The following is a 23,309-nucleotide window of genomic DNA, read 5'->3' on the forward strand; positions in this document are numbered from 1 at the left end:
ATTGTCTGTTTTTATTGCTTGTGGCACACCCATAATTGCAAATACTTGTATAAGGAATTCAGTGACCACTCGGGCTGTCTCTTTTGCTGCTGGCACTGCAAATGTGAATCCTGAAAAGGTGTCTACCACGACATGAATAAAAGATAGACGACCAAAAGATTTATAATGGGTCACATCTATTTGCCAGATTTCATTGGGTCTCAAAGCACGAGGATTTTTCCTTGGAGGGAGTGTAGGAGCGTGGAAAGGAAGACAAGCTGTACAGCTTTTTACTATGCTCCTAGCTTCCTCTCTTATGATTCCAAATTGTAAACGTAAAGCTCGAGCAGCCTGATGATATTTAGAATGAGATTCTTGTGCTTCCTGAAATAAAGGACTACTGGCTAACATGATTAGAAGGCTATCTGCCTTTGAATTTCCATCAAAAATGGGACCTGGAAGTCCACTATGTGAGTGGACATGCAAGATATAAATCTTGCCTGGAAGTTTTCTCACTTGCTCTTGAAGTTCCTTAAAGAGCTGATAAATATTGGAGGCTGCAAATTTTATTTGGGCTGTGGCAATTCTTTGTACTACACCTACTGAATAGGCTGAATCAGTAATTATATTTACGTCTCTTGGGTAATAAGTAAGAGCTAGCATGATAGCAAATAATTCATTCTGTTGAGTGGATTGAAAAGGAGTCCTGACTACTCTCTTTATGGTTAAATCATGAGAGTATACAGCATAAATATTTTCTTTGGAGGCATCTGTAAAGATTGTTGGTCCTTTAAGAGGAACCTTAGAAACCTTTTCTTCAAAGATCCATCGCCAATTATGTAGTAGCTGGGTTATCTTTAATGGAGATCCATGTGCAAAATTTGGAGCGGTGGCCAATAAAATTTGCCATTCTGGGATGGTCTCACAGCATACATTAATTTGTGCGTTAGTATAGAATGTGTATATTTTTTCAGGACTTATTCCAGATAATTGTGTTACTCTCTTAATAGCCTTTAATAAAATCCTAGCCACAAGCACTGGGTAAGGTGTAAGGCTTTGTTCTGGTTGTGCTGGGAGGTTCACCCACTCAATCACTCTGTCTCCTTGATGAAGGACTGCTGTGGGTGCCTCTTTTGTAGCAAAAACTGATATTTCCAAGGGTTTTTGAGTGACTCTTTCAACCACATTGGATAAAGCCAGTTCAACTTCTCTCAAAGCCTTTTGTGCTTCTTTTGTAAGCTGGTGTGGTGAATTTAAAGCACTGTCTCCCCTTAAAATGTCATATAGAGGTTGTAGTTGATTGGTAGTTAAGCCTAATACTGGACGCATCCATTGGATATCTCCTATTAATTTTTGAAAGTCATTTAAAGTGTTCAACTTCTCTGTTCTTAAAGAAAGCTTTTGTACTGTGAGTGTCTTAGGATATACTTCATATCCTAAATATTGAAAAGGAGCATGTCTTTGAATTTTTTCTGTAGCTATATGCAGTTTGTAGTACTTTAATGTTTCCATGGTCTTTTGTAGACATGCTTCTAACATTTGTTCCTCAGGTGCACATCCCAAAATATCATCCATATAATGTAACAATATTACTTTTGGAAAGGCTTTTCTTACTGGAGCAAGAGCAGCAGCAACATGCATTTGGCACATAGTAGGGCTGTTTTTCATTCCCTGTGGCAAAACTGTCCATTCATATCTTTTATAAGGCTCAGCCAAATTAACACTAGGCACTGAAAAAGCAAATCTTTTCATATCTTCCTTATCGAGAGGGACAGAATAGAAACAATCCTTAATGTCTATAACCCATAGAGGCCATTCTCTTGGCAACTGAGTAGGAGATGGAAGTCCAGGCTGAAGAGTTCCCATAGTTTCCATCTGTTCATTTACTCTTCTTAGATCAGCTAACATCCTCCATTTTCCAGATTTCTTTTTCACCACTGGGGAATTCCAAGGACTTAGAGAAGGCCGCAAGTGTCCTTGGTCAAGTTGTTCATTCACTATATCTAATAAGGCCTGAATTTTATCACTTCTTAAGGGCCACTGTTCTATCCACACTGGTGAATCAGTCTTCCACTGATCCTAACATTTCATCATGATGCCATTTGGGGTTTTCTTGGCAAAGATACTGGAATAGTTTGTCATTACCTTCCCCAGGTCATTTTACAGATGAGGAAACTGAGGCAAGTAGGGTTAAATAACTTGCCCAGGATCATATAGTTTAGATAAGTATCTATGGCCAGATTTGAATTCAAGAAGATGAGTCTTCTCAAGTTACAACAAAATAGACCTATAAGTCTATTGGCCTATAATGTATAATGTATAATGGCCTATAAGTAGTAACATGTTAGATCTCTGAGGACCAAAATGGTTAAAAAAAAAAAATCATCTGAATGTGCCATGGATCTGGCCATTTGGCCCAGTCTATCAAAGATGCTGGAACAGGGTTATTCTTCAATTCGTAACCCAGAAGGTTACAGTTAAAAGATTATGTTTTTTAGAACAAGCTAATCCTTTGAAAACATTAGCAAAAATTTTTTAACCATCTATTGGGTGGCAGAACTTGGATTCCAGGGCTCATACCACTCCATCATGAGTATTATTCTTCCTATTGCTCAGAGGAGGTACTGGAGATTCTAGCATGATCTCCTTGGACTTGCAATCAGATGCAAATTTAATGCATTTTCTAATACATCTTATTGCTTCAGTATTATTATTATTATATCAACCCCCTTGTGCAGATGAGAAAAATGAGATTCATAGAGGTTGGATTGTTTGTGACCACACAACTGGGGCCAGAGCTGATTCCTTAAACCTAAGTTTTTTGGAGCTCGCTGAGCACCAAGCTGTCTCATCTCCTTTCCTTGGTTAGACTGTTCTCAGTTCCTAAAACAATCAGCCAAAGTCATTTCAAACTGTCCTATTCCTGAGCCTCCCCCATCCATAGGAGATTCTCCAAAGACTCCTCCAGTCCACTATTTGCCAGAAAATTAGAGCTGCTAAAAGACAGATTCCCTACAAACTGTCCTCCTGGCAGGGGGTAAATCCCAAGAAAAGAATTATTCCTTTCTCCTCTGCTTCTTCCCTAGAGCACTTATCTGTTCTTAAGACTTTTACTTACAAATATGCAATTTAGACCCAAAAAATAGGGAAAGGGAGGAGTAAATCCCAAGGAAGAGAATTATTCCTTTCTCCTCTGCTTCTTCCCTAGAGCACTTATCTGTTCTTAAGACTTTTACTTATAAATATGCAATTTAGACCCAAAAAATAGGGAAAGGGAGGGGACTGGATCTTAGAGAATAATGTAATTTCTTGGCTCTGGGTTTCTATGGGCTGGAAACCAGCCATGTCTAGAAAGATCTGCCTATGCAAACCTCCCTTCAACTATCATGGATTATTACCTGAGTATGTCAAATTCCTGACCTTCCCCCATCACCCTCATCAAATAACAGTACTTACTAAACAGTCATATGGGCTATACAGAGGCTAAATTAAAATACAGAGACTTAAAGACTGACAGAAAGAGTTAAAGAGGAAGGATGGTAAAGGACAAGCTAAAAAACTGCATTAACATGCAGAGAATGGTAAAAACAGGCTCCGCAGAAGATCAGCTCACCGAGGGCAAGGGGTGTACTGTTTTCATACTGGAACCATATAATATAAGCTAAGCTTCTTAAAACTGTGGGTTGCGACTCCATATATAGGGATTGGAAAAAAAAATTGCAACAGTAAAAGGAATCAAATATTCCATCAAGATTTAATTCTTTATGTAAAAATAAACAAGCACATCTATCTCATTAGTATGCAAATTTGCTTTGATTTTTAATAAATGGTAAAAATATATACCAAAGAATTGTTTTTAAAATAAATTTCTTTATGCCTTGTTATCATAAATATTTGATTTGCATATTTTATATACTTGGAGTCACATAAAATTTCCTCAGGCAGAATTACAAGCGGAAAAAGTTTGGGAAGCCCCACTATATAGCACTATGCATTACACCTAGAGCAGCAAGGTAGTGCAGGAAGATCTGAGTTTAAACCCAGTCCTAGTTGAGTCACTATGGGAAAGTCATTTAACTCTGTTTGCCTCAGTTTCCTCATCTGTAAAATGAGCTGGAGAAGGAAAAAGCAAAACTACTTTAGTATCTTTGCCAAAAAAACCCCACTGAGGTCACAGAGTTGGCTCAAGTGAAAAATGGCTGAACCACCATTTTAAAGGCACAAAGAGCTGAGAGGGAAGTGTCTTCTCAGAGGAGAGGACACACTGGGAAGAGACCCACGGCAGCCCTCAGTGGCTTTCTTCCCCTCAGCAAAAATGCCAGGCAGGGAGGTTTTGTAGGTGGACGGGAGCTGATCTAACATGGGGGACAGAATCAGAGGTGAAGAGAAGGCTGACATGGCATCGGGAAGGGAAGGATTCAAAGAATTGGAGAATTTGCAGCAGAAAGGGTTTTAGAGGCCGCCCAATGCAATGTCCAACACAGCAGAGGGCCATCCTCTGAACTTTCGGGGAAAGGCAGTGAAAATGGACCCATCAAGTGGCAATCACTAAGGAGAGGTCTGGGGCACAAGGAGGCCAGACTAAAGGGTGGAGCAGCAGAAGCCAAGTATAAATGGCAGCCCCAGGAAGGGATGAGCTGACTAATGGAAGAAGGCCTGTTCTGCCAGGCTGTTTGGTGAGGCTTTCTAAATATACATCAAGGGCAGCCATGTGGGATCAAAACCAGCAATCAGTACACTGTGGCCAGCATCATCTTACACTGCTCTGGGCAGCATTAACACGACATAAAAAAGGGGGGGGGGGGAGTCAAAGGGGAAACAAGTGGGGGAAAAGCAAGAGCTGTCAGTCATGAGAGCCTGAATTCTAATCCTGACAGTCACAAATTCACCGTGCGACCATGGACAAGTGACTTAGTTTCTTATTTCACATTTGTCAAGGAGTTCCTCTAAGAGGCAACCATGATCTAGAACAGGGGTTCTCAAACTACAGCCCACGGGCCAGATGCGCCCGCTGAGGACGTTTATGAGATCCTCTGGGTTATGGCAAATAGGCTGAGGGGCGGAGACAGTGTGAGGTTTTGTTTTTACTAGTCCGGCCCTCCCACAGTCTGAGGGACAGTGAACTGACCCCCTATTTTAAAAGTTTGAGGAACACTGATCTAGAATAAGAATGTCAAAGTCAACTAGAAATGGAAGGTTAATGGAAGGTTAATATATATAAAAGGCTCTCTGTGGACTGCACAGTGACTTAGAAAATCACCTATGAACATTATCTGTGTTCTACTAAATTGTTTTTATTTTGTTAAATATTTCCCAATATATTTTAATTTGGTGTATGCCACTGGGGCCCAAATTACAGAAGCCAAAATAAGAGCAGATTTATAAGCATCTCACTTCTCCCAAAAAAAAGACTGAGAGGTGGAGAGTTTTCATGGAAAGGCTGACTTCTGAACTATCACTGATTTACTAAAATTACCTCAGACCTGACCTCAATGGGGCTCAGTTTCTCTATTTGTAAAACAAGAGGGCTGAAGTAAATGGTCTCTAAGATCTCTTTTAGCAATCATTCTGTGAGAGTCAGGCTACTGCCTTATCCATTTCCTCGTTCTATAAAAGGACCATTTCAATCTGCCTTCCACATATAAAAGGGGAAAGGGAATACCAGTTTACACATTGGCACTGGAAACTCCATGAATGTTCTACTCTGAGTAGAGAAATATCAAGAGAAGAATTAGAAAAGAAACCCCCTTTTGCCAATACTGAAAATTAGCAAAACTTCAATGCAAGAGGGGGAGGACATGGGCACTTTGGCCCTGGAATGTGTTGGTGGTAATTTCAAATTACAGGCAATTGCTCACCACCCATTTGAGGAGGCGGCAATGGAGCCTAATACAAAACTGACCTTATATTTTAGTGCTGGCAGTGACTAATTTGGGGACTGTGGTTTTAGGCACCCAACCACTGGCTTATGCAACTTCCTAAATCTGCCGCGTGGTGGATGTGTTTAAGAGAGCTCACAGTTTGAGGCACACAGATCACCCCAGGCCAGCTATGAGGCTTCAAGATGACTTGGGAGGGCTAGATTCAAAAGCCATGAAGTTTTAGTTCCTAGAAATACAGATTAGCCTTTGTGGAGAAACAACCAAGTAGGCAGGCCCCTTCACTTTTCTCAACAGTGGCCCCAAGCCAAGAACTGGGGGTCTTAGTCTAGTTGTGTCTTTTCTAACTTCCGTAATTCTAGTGCCTTCCCTCTATCTCTAATATATACATATATGTGCATTTGTGTATATGTGCGTACAGACAGATATAGATATATTTAGACATATATCATTTGTATATAGTTACCCATACAATAGGGACCAGAACCAGGTCTGTAGAATCTAGAGCTTCCACGTGGCTTTAAGGAAGCCTTATCATATATATTAAGCACCAAAGATCCAGGCCTGCTCCCTCCACACAACTCTCAGAACCACCCTGCAACTCTCTAAACTAAGATTATAATATGCAAAAAAGTTGCTGATATAAAATTTTGTCAAGAGACTTTCCTCATAAGTAATTCCTTATATCAAATGAAATCATAGATGTGATATATACCTATAGTAGTGATATCATTGGGTAGTCACGGGGAGAGAATAGTGAAGGGGGTAAAAAAGAAATTTACATAATAATTTTATTATATATTTAAAAGGAATAACAAGTCATACATAACAGATTTGCAGTTTCATGTATAATCATTTTTTAAATTATACTACAAATGCTTTGTTTTATTCCATAAATTAAAAATAAACATTTTTTAAACCAAGATGTATATTTATATTCTCAGTACACAAACTAGAAGACAGTGAGTGTACAATAAAAGCTTTTTTATTCATTTCTAAAGAGTTGGAGAGCCAGTCTCAGCATTATCCAAATCTGTCCACTTTTACAATCAAAACTTGATTTAAGAAGTCTGATTATGAATTAGCCAGAGAGGCCAGACTTAAAACCTGAGCTATACTTCTTTGTCTAAAGGGCACTTTGGCCCCCTCCCTTACTTTTATCAAATTCTACGTACATCATACTCCTTTGCATACACATTTTACTTCCCATCTAGTAGTCCAGTAAGCTCCTAGAGGACAGGGCCTGTTGTCTTCCATTTCTGTATCCTCAATATCTAGTACATACATAGTAAGTACTCAATTCATAGGATCAGAGATTTAAATTAAAAAAAAAATCTCTGAAATAATCTAGCTCAATAGCTTCTTTTTACAGACAACTTTTTACTTGAGTTTTATAAGGATTAAATGAAGCCTTCCCCCCAAAAAAGGGCTCATCAAAATAAATTAATTAATTAATGGGGTGATTATCTTCATTTAAAGAGGCTATAATATCCTATTAGAGATGAAAAAGATTTTAGAGATTATTAGTCCAACTTTCTCACTTGGTTTGATTCCAAATCTAACACTTTTCTAACTGTCCCATTAAAAAAAATATATATATATATATATACATATATATATATATATATATGTTATTTCTCCACAGATATTGGTGTATCTCCCAATGAAGAATTTCTTTCTCCCAATTCAAACAGACATTTAATGGTTCCATAGAGATGGTTGCTTGGGGCTAGAGAGGGTGAGTAGGTAGAAGGGTCAAGGGTCCTGAAAAGTTAAGTGACTTAGCCAGGATCATATAGAAGGCAAAACTCAAACTCAAATCTTCTGCTTCTCTAGATGCCACACCATGTGCTTAATGTTTTATCTAACTGAATTACATCCAAATCTGGCACAGTAGTCTGGCTCCTTTCTCCAACAAAAAGTTTGTTCTACTATTCTTACCTATGCTGGAAACACCCAGACAACAGCCAGACTAAGCTTTGTTAAGTGCTGACTCTATGGCAGAAATCGTGCTGCACAAAGTAAGACAGACAGGAGCACAAATCATGTTTCTGTTGCCTTCCTGCATGAGCCTGAGGAAGCTACTTCCCTCTTTCATCTGTAAAAGGTGGTTAGACTAAATCAGTTTTCAAACTAGAAGGAAATTTTAGAGGCCATCTAATCCCTCTAAGTAATCTTTAGGATCCTTCCTGGTTCACAAAGTTTTGCAAAAGGGCCCCAACAAAGGTAAAAAGAAGAAGCTGAAATTCTGGCTTCTGTTTATCAATGGGAAAGAAGAATGACATGGCTGAGGGATTCTCTCACTGGGCATGTCAGTTCTATGTCTTGAATTTACCTGCAAAATCACAGCCATAAGTTTCAGGGGCTGGTTGGTCCAGCCTGATGGAAGGTCCAAAGGCAGCTATTTTTGGCTCTCAAACCTGGAGGATCTGTAATATCTCCTTGTCATTAACACCAAGGGTAGCCATGGACTTGGGAACAGAGTAAGGTCAGCATAAAGGTAGGTAAATTTTGATTTTAAGGATTTAGGGATTTTAAGGATTTTAAAAGACAGGTGTGTCCCTCTTGGGGAAAAAAAAAAATTGACTTAGGAAAAAAGAACCAATTTGTGGGTTTTTATTTTCACTTTAAAGACTCTCAGATATAAACTATTAGTCCTAGAAGAGGCTTCAGAGTTCATTAGTCCAATTTTCTTATTTTATGAAAAATAATTTAAGTATTACTTACATATTATATATAATGTGTAATTATATATAATAATAAGTATTAAGAGCTGATCTTGGCATAATTGTTTATACAGCTATATAATTTAAGGCAGAGGGTGATAGTATAATAGACAAATGTGCTGTCCCATGCTTGCCTCTGACACATATTGTCTATGTGGCCCTAAGTCATTTAACCTTCCAATGGACTCCCAATGTCCAAGGAAAGGAAGGAAGGAGGGAAGAAGAGGGAAATGGAGAGGGGAGAGAGGGGAGGGAGGGAAGGAGAGAAGGAGGGAAAAATAAATATGGAGAGAAAGAAAAAGGAAAAACAGGAAGGTAAGGAAAAGGAACAGAGGACAGCAGAAGGAGAAAAAGAAAATGAGGGAGGGAGAGGAGAGAGAGGGAAGGAGGGAAGGGAGGAGGGAAGGAGGAAAGAGAGGAGGGAAGGAGGGAAAAAGAAATATGGAGAGAAAGAAAAAGGGAAAACAGGAAGGTAAGAAAAAAGCAGAAGACAAGGAGGGATAAAAAGAAAAAGAATGAGGGAGGGAGAGGAAAGGGAAGGTGGTAGGGAGAAAGAGTGAGAGAAGAGGGAGAAAAGGAGGGGAAGGAAAGAGAATAGGGAAAAGAGAGAAACTGAGATTTTTAATGTATTTATGCCCATTATCTCATTTGAGCCTTCCTATGATCCTGCAGTCTTGCCCAAGGTCACACAGCTTATAAATAAAAAACAAAAAATTTTTAAAAGCAGTCTTTCAAAAAGAATTCCATTACCAGATTCATTTTAACAACAAGCTCCCTGTCTGTATTCAAGATTGATTTCAATTTACAAAAAAACCTTTTCTATGTAGCCAGCTATTCAGAAATACATTTATTACACTTGATACCAGGGTCCACAGATCCTCCCTTCCCCCCCCACCTCCCTGCCCACAGGCAGTTACCTGCTGACTCGACTCTTCCATACTTTTCCCCTCCTCCTCCTCCCTTAAGGCATTTTGTCCTTGCCTGAAGTACAATTTCATTTCTTTATATTTGCAGATATTTCAAGCTATCTGTTTAGTTCATCACCAAAAAAGAGGCTCAATTCTACTAAGAAAGGATCATAAAAATGAAAGGAAGAAAGGGAGGGCAGAAGGGAGGGAGGAGGGAAGGAGATAGGGAGGAAGGGAGGGAAGGAGGGAGGGAGAAAGGGAAGAAAAAAGATATCCTACAAGACACAAATCACCACTGCTCAACTTAATATGGGCAGCATTAGCAGGTGCCACAACTACAGATAAAATACCAAAGGCCCAGCAACACAGAATGGAGATGAGGAGCCAAATGTGACCAATTTGATGGGCTCCAACCCAAACAAAACAGGAATCAGTATCTTCTGGTGGAGAACAGCAAAAGTGATGAGACAGCAGGAGCCCAGAAAACAGGGGCTCTGTCCAGGTCAGCCAGCTAGCAAGTGTCTGAAACAAGACACAACTTGAGGTCCCTCTGACTCCAGTCCGGCCTCAAATGAGATATTAGTACAGCTAGTACATGGCTGGTGCTGGTTCCCTTCACTTACCTACTATATCATCTACGCAGCTTTAAACATGCTCCCGCTTAAACAGAAAAGTGAGTGGGAAGTCCTACAGCTCAATTTTAAAGGAGTCACTCAGGGATATTTTTACCAGCTGAAATGAAAACAGCTAGCTGTTCTGGGGGTGGTTCTGGGCATTTCCCTGGGGTGCCGGCAGTCTAGGTTCAATAGTCAGAGGCTGCCATAAACTACTAGAGGAACACAGTAGTAGTTTCACTTCCACCTTGAGGAAGATCAGCAGTTCATCCAACACAACAGAGAAAAAGTTAGCTATTTTTTCCTAACTGTAGCCTCCTATCTTTACAAAACTTGGTTTATTTAAAGAAATACTAAAATCCCGACCATCACATGAATGCTTGTTAAATTCATGTACTGATGTGAGCTTATCAAATGCCTTTTGCCATGTGAGGAAAAACTGAGGTCAATTTTCCAACTTGTAAACAAATGTGTAAATTCGGGGACATATGGCTGAGTCTACAAACTCAAACACACTGAGAATCTGTGCCATTACATCAAGTCAAACAAATTTTAAAATACTTTTTCTCCCTCTCAGATTTTAAAATACTTCTTGTGTGCCACGTACTGTGTTGAGTATCATGTGGTGGGAAATAATAAAGTATATAAGAGAAGGGAGACTTTGTATCTTTATTATCTGAGTGATTTGGGGGCAACTCCCTTCCCTTCTGACATTCAGTTCACTTATTTGTAAAATGAGGATTCAAGATGAGATGATATTTAAATTCCTATACTGCTTTAAATCTGATCTTTCAATTTTCTGCTCTTGAGCTTAGCATATAGTTAGATAAAACAGAGAGGCAGACAAACATAGCACAGATCAACAGAGAAATCGGTATGTTGCGATACCACTAAAACAAATGAAAATACAACAGAATTGAAAATAATTTATATTTACATAAATTGCAAAAGTTATGTCCTTCCAAAGCAAGTTCACTCCCAATGGTCTTTTCTGATCTGCTAGTTACAGTGAACACCATATAGCTGGCACTTAGCATTAATACTGGATAGTTTTATGTCTCTCTTCTAAGCTTCCTGCCTCCACGTTCTTAAGAGACAGCTAGCTCGATGTGGTTAAAACATTTGGCTGGGTGAATGGTGCATGTCCTTGATTCCACTTACTAGGGAGGCTCCCTCTGTCTTGGGATTGCTGTGACAACTGAATGTCCATACTAAGTATATGATTATTGTGGTGAGGACCCCCCCCCCAGAAGCAGGGGCCATAAGGGTTATCTCAGGAGAGAAAAACCAGCTTAGGTTTGAATTAGTAAGGGTCAAAGTTCCTCTGCCAATCAGTAGTGGAACTGGCCAAGAATTGTAGTGAAACTGTATTTCCGGCCTGGGTGAAATGGGGAAACTGGTCATTTTTTAAATGAATAAATGAACAAGTGAATCAAAAACATGTTGAGAGCAGGGAAAGTTTCCTTTTTTTTGTTTTTGTACTTATCACAGTTCTTAGACTTTAGTTAAGAATATATATACTGTCAGATAAGGTCAATATGTTGATTGTAAGGTTTTTTTCCTTTTTTAATCTTTGTTTCTTAAAAAGACATCGCATGGGAAGAATATTGGCAGAAAAACGGATTAAAAAATAAATGGTATCATTGAAAAAAAAAAGTCTTAGTTCTTATAAGCAGTAGATAGGAATTCTGAGAATTATGTCCTTACTCAAATACTAGTAGTTTTTACAGGCTACAATGCTTATTGAATTGAATTTTTTTTAGATTCTTAGTGACCATGTGCAAATAATAACCTTCCAGAGCTCTGTTTCCCATAATCTATAAAATGATAAAATGGGGGTTACATCTGCACCACCTCAAAAGGTGAAGAGAAAAATACTTCATAAGCCTTTCATGGAAATGTGTGCTATTAAAAGAGCAGATAACAGAGTTTGTGCAAGCATGAGATAAACTTCCTTCAATCTGAACAAACCTCCAACAGAGAGGCCTGACAGGTGCAGGGGGAAATGTTTAAAATATGTGAAGAAATAGTTCCATAAGAACAAAAAAGTGAGAAAGGGAAGCCCATAAATAAGCCCAGCCTTCTTAAGAGAAGATTTTGTTATGCAAATGAGGGGTTGGTCTGTACTAATTGCTGTAAATGATTCTAATGACTTTATTTGCAGTTTATACAAGGGCATAAATAGACCTTAATTAAAGGCATTATTTTTGTACCCATTCAACCTGGATCATGTCGCCAGTTCTGTCAGTCTCTAGGAAGAGAGATGAAAGTCTCTATGAACTTCTTTACAATGGCTGAAGAAAGAAAATATAAAGTACTTTTTCAGGCTGACTATACCATAAGAAGGGCCCTGAAATTCACAGATGCAGGGAATCCTGGGGAGGAAAGGAGTCTCAGTAATGGATGGGTTCCTCCAGCAACACATTTCACCCAGAGCAGCCGGGATTACAATAGGGCTTTGTTTGTGCTGGCAAGCCTTGCCAAGGCTGTTCCCCAGCAATCAGTCTCTAAGCCAGTGGCTGTCAGGTCACGTCTTTAACTCTTAGGAGCTTAGAGAACAGGATTTGGCTACTTTCAGTTGAGAGGAAGTGAATGGAAAAAACCAGCAGGTTAGGAAAAAGACCACCAGAATGGAGACATTTCAAAGAGACTTTCTTCTCTCCAACCATTACTCAATTTATGTCCCTAAAAAAAAAATAAATGAATAAATAAATAAATAAATACTATTAAATGTCTCTAGGCCTTTGTTAACGTTTATGGAAATCAATCTATAAGCATTTATGAAGTGCTTACTGTGTACCAGGCACTGATTTAAATTTAGGGATTCAAAGACTACATGATCAGTCCCTGTACTTTTCTTTTTTTTCCCTTTCTTTCTTTTTTTTAGGCTGGGGTTAAGTGACTTGCCCAGGGTCACACAGCTAGGAAGTGTTAAGTGTCTGAGACCAGATTTGAACTCTGGTGATCCTGACTTCAGGGCTGGTGCTCTATCTACTGTGCCACCTAGTTGTCCCAGTCCCTGCACTTTTCAAAAATTTATTTTCTTCAGCAGAATGGTAACTAGAAATTCAAACTCTGGGGACAAACATGTCAAAACAAATCTTCCATGGACAAGCCATGGGAAAAAATCTCAAGTCCAAGACCTCCTTAGGACACAAGGCCTGATGGGGGAGAAGATCCCAGAACACTGTTCCTTTAGGAAGAACTGGGAGGTGGCTGATGGAGAGTTTGTTAACAGTCAGAATGGGACCAGGAAAAGTTCAACTGAGATGCAGCTATAGCTCTATTAACTTCCTATTTCAACTAATAATAATTAATAGTAAATTTAGTAGTTTTTACCTACTGAAGAAATACAAAAGCTGTCAGCACCCTCTAAATTTTAGCATCCTGAAACAAAAATCCAGTTACCTCATCCTAGTTATAGCTCTGAATTACAGAATATGGATTTTTACCTTAACTATGGGCAACACTCAAAATTTGTTCCTTTCTTCCTTGAAGGGTAGCTTTTGTGAATATGAATATTCACTTTTTATAATTTTCTGAGCAACTATCCTCCCCAGACTACTCCCAATGGTCTAACTATACTTTACTAATATTAGAAAAGCATTGTGGAACCTATGGATAAAAAATGGCAATGATCTTTTTCTCTAAGTCCTTCTACCTCCAGCAGGGCACTAGAGGATTCTATGAATGTCTTTCATTTAAAGAAGGGATTTTTATATCTCTTTATACATATAGCTAATTATCACATTATATGTTTGTACATTATATATATAATAGCTATATAAACAGATATAATGTAACATATATAATGACTATAACAATGGAAAAAAGCAAAATATTAAACTGAAACTAAAATCATGTAACTAAGGTGGACTCGTAAAGAACTGAGAAAAGTCTCCTTACACTGTAGAAGTTAGGGAGTGGGAGTGCAGAATACTGAATATGTTGTCAGATGTGATCAATGTATTGGGTTTTTAAATTTTATTTTCTTTTTTAATCTTTGTTACAAGAGAAGACACTGTAAGTTGCTGGAAGGGATATACACAAAAATAGATAAATATAAATAATAATAATAAAAACAAAAGACATAAAAAAGTATCTTGGTTTTTATGAGCAAATAGATGGAAATTCTTAGACCCTAATGCTTCCCCAATTCAGTCATTTTCTATCGTTTCTAACATCATCTTACTTTTTCCCAAGTCCAAGTAACTGTGGACAAAGGAAGAAGGAAGAGGGCAAAAGCAAGGACTATGGAACTCTGGGTATAAAGCTAAGAAAAGATGGTAAGAGGATATAGGTTAACTGTGAGAGAATGTTTACAGTAGATCTTTTTAATTTATTAGAAACCATCTAAAAATCCCACACCTTTGTTTTACAGATAATGGACCTAAAACCCAAAAATGAAGAGTTCTTCCCAGAGACACAAAGCTTTTCAGTTGCAAAGGCAGGATTGAAACTCAGAACTCAGTTCCCTACAGTGTTTCCCCACCCCAAACTTCATTTTGCAAAAGAGATACTATTATCCATCTGCTTCTCTGGTAAGCTTTTCCTTTATGCTTATTTTAAAACATCTTCCTTAATATTGCCATTTCAAAACATTCCTGTTTCCTTCCTAGTTAATTGTTTAGCTCTTCAAAGGGAGGGAAAAAAAATGAAATGAAACAATGAGAAATGTCTTTAATTTAAAATGAGCTTAGGAGTAAGGTCCTGGGCCACTACAAAGATCTCCCTCTGCCCCATATCTGGGTGTGTCCACTTAATATTCCTTAGAACAGTTCTAGGAGGATCTGGCTTTAGAAAGGAAGGATCTTATGGGGAGGAAAAAAAAAGACCAAAGACAGGGACCATAGAGAGCATGCCAGGCTATTTCCAAAGCACTAAAAAAAAAGCATTAAAGCGCTACAGGAAAGTATTTTATAAATTATAGTGTTTTATTAATTAATACTTTATTATTAATTTATATTCTAATGTAATTTATGTATAAATTACAATTTATATTATTTTACTACCTTGTAACTGACCACACTGCTCTGGGGGTAATTCCAAAAATTTTCTTAGACAACTGGCAGCAGCAGCAAAGGGTTGGCAGATACTCCTGCTGACCCACTGTCCGCAGAACCTGCACATTCTGGGGATTTTTTCAGTCCCATCACCATGGGACTGGCTTGGCTGGACCACATGTCATCTTGGCTCCCCTTGAACATGATCTTTGGAGACAATTCTCATGACTTAAAAGACCAGAGTCTATGGGGGTGGAATTTAAAGGGAGTCTGGGTGTCAGGGAGACCCAAGTTCTAAATTCTCTTCTGGGACTTTAGGCCTTTAAAGCCCTCTTGGGTCCCAGTTTCATCATCTGTCCCACAGAAAGAGCTGTGACACTTATCCTTGTGACCACAGGCAGGCCATCATGGTACACAGAGGAGAGAAGAACACAAGATCTGGAATCTTGGTCTTGAACCTTGGCTCTGCCATTTACTAAGTTGCACCAAAGGCACACTTAAGCTCTTATCACTTCCTCCCTCTCCTGTTCGACCTCAATTCCTTCATCTTTATTCAAAGACTCTATTACAAAGGTATTGGATCTAAATGACTTCTAAAGCCCCTTAGCGGGCTAATACTCTGTGAACTAAAATTTATTTCAACCATCCAAATGAGATGTAACTAAACTGGCAACCTCTGTTTTCACCATAGGAAACAGGAACCAATTTTCTATTAGAACTGCTTTTTCACCTGGACCTCCCAAGCCTTTTCCTTGTTCTCTAAGGTTCCCTGTTTGGCTTGAGAAGAATTTCTTTGATATAAAGAAAAAAATGGAGTAAGTGAACATTAACATGAGGGTGTAGCCAGAAACTAATTAATCTCTGCATTAAACAGACATGAGCATTCATCTGGACTGGAATTCATTTGTTAACACAGAATTCTTATATCCCTGAACCATTATAAATACTCGTTTAGGAGCAAAACGATGCATCTGTCCTAAAGATTTTTTTTTCTTTATATTTAATAAACTATGATGAGGTCAGAGGATACTGATCGGAGGGAGAGGTAGAGGCAGTTAAGCCATTCAAGGAACAGAGCTTCTGGCCAGAAGTTAGAAAGTTGTTTGGTCATTTTTCAGTTGTATGTGACTGACACCATTTGGGGTTTTTTTTTTTTGGTAAAGATATTGGGGTGGTTTGCCATTTCTTTCTCCTGCTCCTTTTATGGATGAGAAAACTGAGGGTTAAGTGACTTGTCCAGGGAAAGACAGCTAGTAAATGTCTAAATCATCTTTGAATTCAGTTCAAATCTTGTTTATTTACTAGATATATGACCCTAAACAAAGCACTTTAACCTCTATTTGCCTCAGTTTCCTTATCTGTGAAATGGGTATAGTAATAACACCTACTTCAAAGGATTTTTGTGAGAATCAAATAAGATAATTTGCAAAATGTTTGTAGCAGCAAATTGCAGAAAATGAGTAGATGTCTATCTATTGGGGAATGGACAAAAAAGTTGTGCTAAACGAAGATAATGGAATATTATTGTTCTATAAAAAATGATGAACAAGTTGATTTTTAAAAGGCCTTGAAAGATTTATATGAACTGATGCTGAGTGAAACAAGAAGAACCAGGAATACATTATACACAATAATAGCAAGAATGTGCTATGATCAACTATGAAAGACTTGGTTCTTCTCAGTGGTTAAGTGATCCAAGGCAATCCCAACAAACTTTGGACAGAAAATGCCATCTGCATCCAGAAAAAGAAATATGAATATTGGATGTAAACCAACACATGCTATGTTCACTTCTTTTTTCTATTTTGTTTTTTTTTTCCTCTCCTATGGTTTTTCCCTTTTGCTCTGATTTTTTTTCTCTCCCAACATGATTCATAAAGCAATGTGTATTAAAAATAAATAAATAAATATAAAGCTCTTTGCAAATCTCAAAGCACTATTATCAACAGTATTATTAGCACCACTGTCAGGTGACAGCTTTAGCAAAGAGATATTCTTAGACAAATTTTACTAATCTTATTGAGAATTACCATATGACTCACCAAAACCATAAAGGGATTTATGAATCCTAAGTAAGATTTATATAGAGATCTCCTTCAGATATTTCAGTTTATTTCTCATACTCCTCAAATCTTTGATCTCGTACTTATGCCCTGAAGATAGACAACTGGATACTACAACTTCTCTTTTCAATCAACAAGCATTTATTTGTTGAACACCTACTGCTTAGCCGTTCAGGGCATGGAGGGTGGGGGAAGCCAGCACAGTATAAAATCCTCATTTTACAGATGGGGAAATTGAGGCTGCGAGGGTATTAAGGCACCTAACCCTATGTACCTCATCCATATTTCCTTGTCAACAAAATAAGGAAGATGAATCAGATGACCTCTAATGTCTTTTCCAACTCTGGGTTTCCAATCTCATGATTTTATGGATAAGTGGATTTTATGGACCCCTTCTGGGGTCATATAGGTCATTCCACTGCCAATAACCTCAGAAAACACTCTGGAGACTTCAAGGCCTTTTCTGTTTACAAATTATACAAAAAAGAGGTCTTTTCTATCTGGTTCCAATCTCACATTTCCCCTTACAAAACACTTCAAGTCAATTCTCTGTATTTCCATACTCTTCTTGGCCTTCCAAATAACTAGACCCCAAATCCTCTGAGTGAAGGTCCAAATTAGGAGGTGCCACGTAAGTGGGAACCCTCCAAGGACTACCCTTTGGTCCTATTTACCAAAGATGAAATCACACATCCATCCTGGACAAAACCCTCACAGTATTTAAACAAAAAGCTAACAACTGCATGTCACTGTCATTCAGGAGTTTTAGACTTAACCCTCCTCTCTCTTACCCCACGCTTCCTTCATTCTCTTTTTCCAATCTCAAGTATTTGCCAGTCATTAAGGTCACAAAAGTGATGCAATTACTGTACTCATCAAGTTTACATTCCAAGTCACCAGAATAAGTTGTCACTCAATGATTGACAACTGGTTCTATCATTCAATAATAAGACTGGGGAAAGGGAAAGGGAGAAAAATCAGGAAAATCACTAAAGCTTCATCTCTTGACATTAATACAACAATTTAGAACCTGAGAGCCCTGACTGAATGCTAAGCAATAAACACCAAGTTTAGATAAGATATAAACTTCTGTCTTCATGGAGCTTTCAGTCTTTCCCAAGAATGAAAAGCCTGAAAGAAATAACTATGAGAGAAAATGTTCAGATTTGTAAGAAAAAAAGGTCTAAAGAGGAGAAGATATTTATCAATTAAGGGGAAATCCAAGGAAAGGTCACCTGGGAGAGTATCCCTTGATCCAGGCTTTAAAAGCTGAGCAGGAGTTGTTCAACAGCTGAAAAGGGAGGGGACAGGCACTGGGAACGGTGAGGGAAAGGCTTTGGGTAAAAATAATACTCATTTTAAAGGAAAGAGAAGCTGTCAGTAAACAAGAACAAAGGACAGCTCTTTAAGACTTAGAGAAAACCCCCAATTCCCCATACTCCACAATTATGCTTTCCTGTTATAGAGATCTGAATGCAGCCAGAATGGAATCCTTGGGAGGATAAGGTACAATGGGGATTCTGCCATTTATGCAGAATGTCTCAGGGGAAGCATCTTCCCGCCATCATGCTGCCCCACCCCGAGCTGCACGGAGATACAGACTGCATAGGCGGAGCAACCCACCCAGCATCTCCAGCCCTAACACTTCCAAGTGAGATCGGCAGACCGGGCAGTGCCTAAGTACTCAGTGGGGGCTCTGGGAGATTTCAATTTAATACAATGCAGCAACATTTTTTATCTGCCAGGTACCCACGGGGCTGCACACAGCCCCTGCCCCCTATGTCTGCAGCCTAACAAATGAATTAGGGCATGTTACATAGAGTTCTGTGAAACAAAGCAGGATGTAACAGGCAGAGAGAACTCCAGACAAAATGTGAGTTTCTTTTGGGGGAGGGGAAGGGAGATAGGCGTGAATTTTCAATTTGGACAATTACAGAGGAGAGGCATCTAAGCCGGTTTTTGAGGAAGACCAGCCTATCAACAGGTGGAGCTTTGAAGAGAACATATTCTAAATTGGGGGAAATGGCCTGTGGGAGAATACTGACAGTGAAGCAGGACAAAATTAAGAGACTTTAAGTGGGGAGTGGGGTGGCTGGAGGGTAGAGGAGGGATGGGCAATGAGACTAGAAAGGTAGGCTGGAGTCAGACTATAAGAAGTCTTAAATGACATAAGAAAGAATAAAAAGCAATTTCTAGAAATGAAACCTCCCAGTCAAAGCACCAGCCCTAAACTCTTAGGTCTCTGAAGAATGGATTCCACACCAAGAAATAGCCTGGGAAATTGGTTCCCAGCCTGGCAAAAATCAGTCACCATCCTAACTGCAGGGCTATCATTCCTTGTCCCTGGGGGGGTGGCTTCAGGCCCAGGGTTTGTGGCCAGGAAAGCAGCAAAGAGAAAAAAGGGCAGAAACCAAGTGACACAAATGCCACTTTGGTCCAAATCATGGGGGAGGGGATGAAGAAGAAAGGGGAGTCAAGGAGCTGGCTTAAGGCCAAAAAAAAAAAAAAAAAAAAAAAAACCGTACCCATGTGACTGCTGTTCTACTGAGAGCCTCTGGATACTGAGAGTGGAGTCAGCTTTGAAGCTGAAATTTGAAGGAAATTAGCACAGAAGCTAAATCAAAATCTCACCATATTCTGAAAAACTCTGGAGTAAGTATAAAGAGAATCTATTGGAAAAGTGTGTAGCCTCTCTAAGGCAATTTTAAAATCTTGGTCAACATGTATAACCTATAGTTTTATAGATGTACACACATAAACCTATATGCATAATATGTAACGTTTGAAAAATTATTTTCACACATTGCCCACATTCTTTCCAAAAAAATACACAAAACAGGACAAATTTCTAGAAGTGCATCGGTGGACTACGGTTAGCCTTATCCAACAATGACCCTCTAACAACGGTTTTTTTGGCTTTGGTGTAGAAAACATCCTCCCCACATTATAATATAAAGCTTGCCCTGTTCTGAATCACAGACTATATTTGCACTAGGAGACCCTGAGGCAAGGAGACACCACCATCTCTCCTATCAGGCTGAGGTGGTCTCGGGAAGGAAAAGACGTAATCCAAACTCCCAGCGGAGGTTACATCCCGAGGAGGCAAGGTCCAGAGAGGCAAACGCTAACCCCACCCACACCTGTTCCGCTCAGAGACCGGCAGCCCCTGAGACCTTTCTCGTCTTTCCTCGGAGGTGTCATGAATGGTGGCCCTGGGAGTGGGTGGGGCCTGCTACAACACCGGTCAGGGCCCACGGGAAAAATCACTCTAGCTTTTGGATTGGCCGAATGCAGTAATCACAGCCGTGCCGTCTATTCCAAGCCCACGGATGAGTACGGAGCCCCATGCATCGTGTGTAAAGCACTGCAATGGATGAATACATGTATGAATCATGTGCAGCACATACATGTAACATCTCCAAAGAAAGCGGTCCTTGCCGAGTTCTGCAGATTAATGCAAGAATGGAGGTTTTGTCCCAATTACCTTCGTTTTTTAATGACTCAATTCCACAATGCTCATTCCGCAGGGACATCAATTTGAGAAAGGAAAAAAAACCCGTTAGGAATAGCCTAAGACACCCCCCCATGTTTCTAAATTATTTCATTTAAGAGATGCTGGCAAAGGTAAAAAGGAGAAAGGCTGTGGTTACAAAACCTGGAGCTTATCCGAAGCTTAGGCTGAGCGCCGGTGAGGAGTTTCCCCAAGGACAAGCTGGACATAAGGTGTGGGTGAAGGCACTGAATCAGCCCAGCCCCAGAAAACAGCCAGACGGATGCCTTCTCAGGCGGCTCGCATTGCAATTCAAATAAAGCCCAATGTGGATATGGACATCCGCAAATCCGGGGCATTCACCTAGTAAGGGCCAGACATGCTCATTCATAACGGATACGGGCACCGTGGCAAACGGGACGACCGAAGCCCCCTTCGGCTGTGTGCCTTCAGCAAATTAATTAGCGGATAACAGGTAGCAGCAGAGGCACCCAACATCTGCAAAGCCGCTTCTGGGGCCGGGTTTATCGCTTCCTTTGTTCGCCTGGCAAAGATGGAGTAGCCAACCCATTCCCCCCAGCCCACACCCCATCCCACAAAAGATTTAATTAAAGTCATGGGAAACAAAGCACAGCTGCATTAAAAAACAACAACAAATGAGACTAAAAGCCCGGGTCCAAGGGAGGCCAGGAGGGCTGTCCTACTATTCCAATTCCCCTTTTCCTTGCATGCAGAATAAAGCAGGGGAGGGGGCCGGGGCTCTGAGACGGGCACGGCCCACATCTCCCGGGGGATGCAGACCCAGTACCTGCCTCCAGCGTCCCCACCCCGCCCCAGCCACAAGCCCCGGGGCACACAAAGCTAGGTGCGCCGGGCGCGAGGGGAAACAAACTCAGGTCTTAGATATAAAAAAATAAAAAAAAAAAAAATAAGAAAGAAAAGCCCGCCCGGGTTTTCCTCAAACGCCGACAGATTTAAAATACTTCGCGGTCAGCGCTTCGGGCCGGGAGAAGAGAAATCCGGTTCCTATTTTGTCCTCGTCAGTTCCCACCCGGCACATGACGCACCAAAACATGAAGCAAAAGCAAAGGAGGGAAGGTCGGGGCCGTACAAAGGGAGCCAAGTGGAAGGCGACTTAACCCTCCAGGGATGCGGGGAGGCGACATCCCCTGGCCCCTTAGGGGGCAGAGCTGGAACCGCGCGGGCGGGGTCCTCCCCCAAAACCCGAGTCCCTGGCCTCGCGCTTCAAGGGAGATCCGCAGCCTCGCAAGCTTCGAGGCCGTTAGGCAGAAGCCAGCCCGCTCCAGGCCCCGGGCCCGCGGCCGTCCGGCTCCCCCGCCCGGGCTCCGGGACGCGCTCGAGCTCCCGGGGAGGGGGCGCGAGCAGCGCGGAGCTGTCCGCTATCCGGCGCCTCGGCCGGGAGCAGGCGCAGAGTTGCGGGGAGGGCCGGACGGGGCCGCTTCTTTTTCTGAGTTATCACTGCCATTATTACTGTTTTCTGTTTTTCTCCCCCGCCCAGCCCCGGAGCCGCGCGCCCCCGTCCGCCTCCCCGCCTCCCTTTCCTCAACTTCTCCTGTCGGCGGTGCCCCGGGCCGGGAGCCACTCGCCCCACACAAAGCGGGAGAGGGAGGGAGGGAGGGAGGAAGGGGAAGGGGAGGAGGCAGCGGCGCCGGGTCGGGGCTCACCGTGATCCGGGGGATGTTCTTCTTGCCCTGGTAGGACATGGTGGCGGCGGCGGTGGCTGGGCTGCTGCTGCACGGCGGCTCCTCTCCGGCTGCGGCTTCTCCCCCTGCGCTGCTGCTCGCACCCCGCCCGGAGATCAGGTGAAGAGAATGGTGCGCTCGCTAGCTCCCTCGCTCGCTGGCCGCGGCCGCCGCCTTCTCCTCCCCCTCTCCCTCCTCCGCCCGCCCCCCACCGGGCCGCCGCCGCCGCCGCCGCCGCTCGAGAGACAATAGCAGCTCTCCCTGCGCCCCTTTCACCCCCGCCCCTCGCTTCTCTCCCTCTTCCTTTTCTTTTGCAGAACCAGCTGGGACCCAGAGAGGCGAGAGTCCGCGCGGCTCCTCCCTCCTCCTCGCTCTCCCCTCTAATGATTCTCCTTATTGCATCCGCCTCACCCAGTTTTTCTTTTTGTGTGTGTGGATGTGTGTAGTGGATGTGTGTGCAAACGAGTGCGTGCGTAAGGAAAGCACCGTGGCGGCCGCCAGGGGGCGCAAGGCGCGGCGGGCGCTGGCGGACCGCGGAGAAGGTGGGGTGGAGCGGGGTGGTGCCGGCGCGCGGGCTGGGGGCGGGGGTGCGCTGCAGAGAAAGAGGGGGCGGGGGGGAGCAGGTAACTACACAGCCTGCTAACTGCACCCCAACCCCCCACCACGCCCTGGGGCCCCGGCGGAGCAGGGCGAGCGCCCCGTTTTCCCGGAGCCTCGGCGTCCTGAGCCCCCCGTGCCTGGGCAGGATGCTCCGGCGGGCAGCCTTTGTTACAAGGGTGGGCGGCACCCCTCGGCTCCCCTACAGTCTCATTAATTCCTTCCAGAGCGTGCGGCGGACGGGCCGGGCACCGCACCGCACACGCCCAACCGTGGCTCGAGGGCACGAAGGGAGCGCTCTGCCTGTCCCATTTTTAGATACGGTGGGAAGACGGTTACAAAGGTGT

At 41.7% G+C, this 23,309-nt stretch overlaps 1 protein-coding gene across 2 annotated transcripts in view; it reads right to left on the bottom strand.

The window, feature by feature from the left end:
- Positions 1 to 23,309, bottom strand: part of DPYSL3 (dihydropyrimidinase like 3) — a 134,172-nt gene that overhangs the window by 60,774 nt on the left and 50,089 nt on the right. Inside the window, exon 1 of one of the 2 annotated variants that reach the window (XM_074291745.1) lies at positions 22,348 to 22,568. The exons of the other annotated variant lie outside the window; for it this stretch is intronic. Coding sequence (XP_074147846.1) covers positions 22,348 to 22,386 — 39 coding nt within the window. The 5' untranslated portion in view covers positions 22,387 to 22,568. Of the gene's footprint in view, positions 1 to 22,347; positions 22,569 to 23,309 lie in introns of those variants that run through there. 2 annotated transcript variants of the gene reach the window in all.

Source organism: Sminthopsis crassicaudata, chromosome 2, assembly GCF_048593235.1.
Source record: "Sminthopsis crassicaudata isolate SCR6 chromosome 2, ASM4859323v1, whole genome shotgun sequence".
Taxonomy (NCBI): domain Eukaryota; kingdom Metazoa; phylum Chordata; class Mammalia; order Dasyuromorphia; family Dasyuridae; genus Sminthopsis; species Sminthopsis crassicaudata.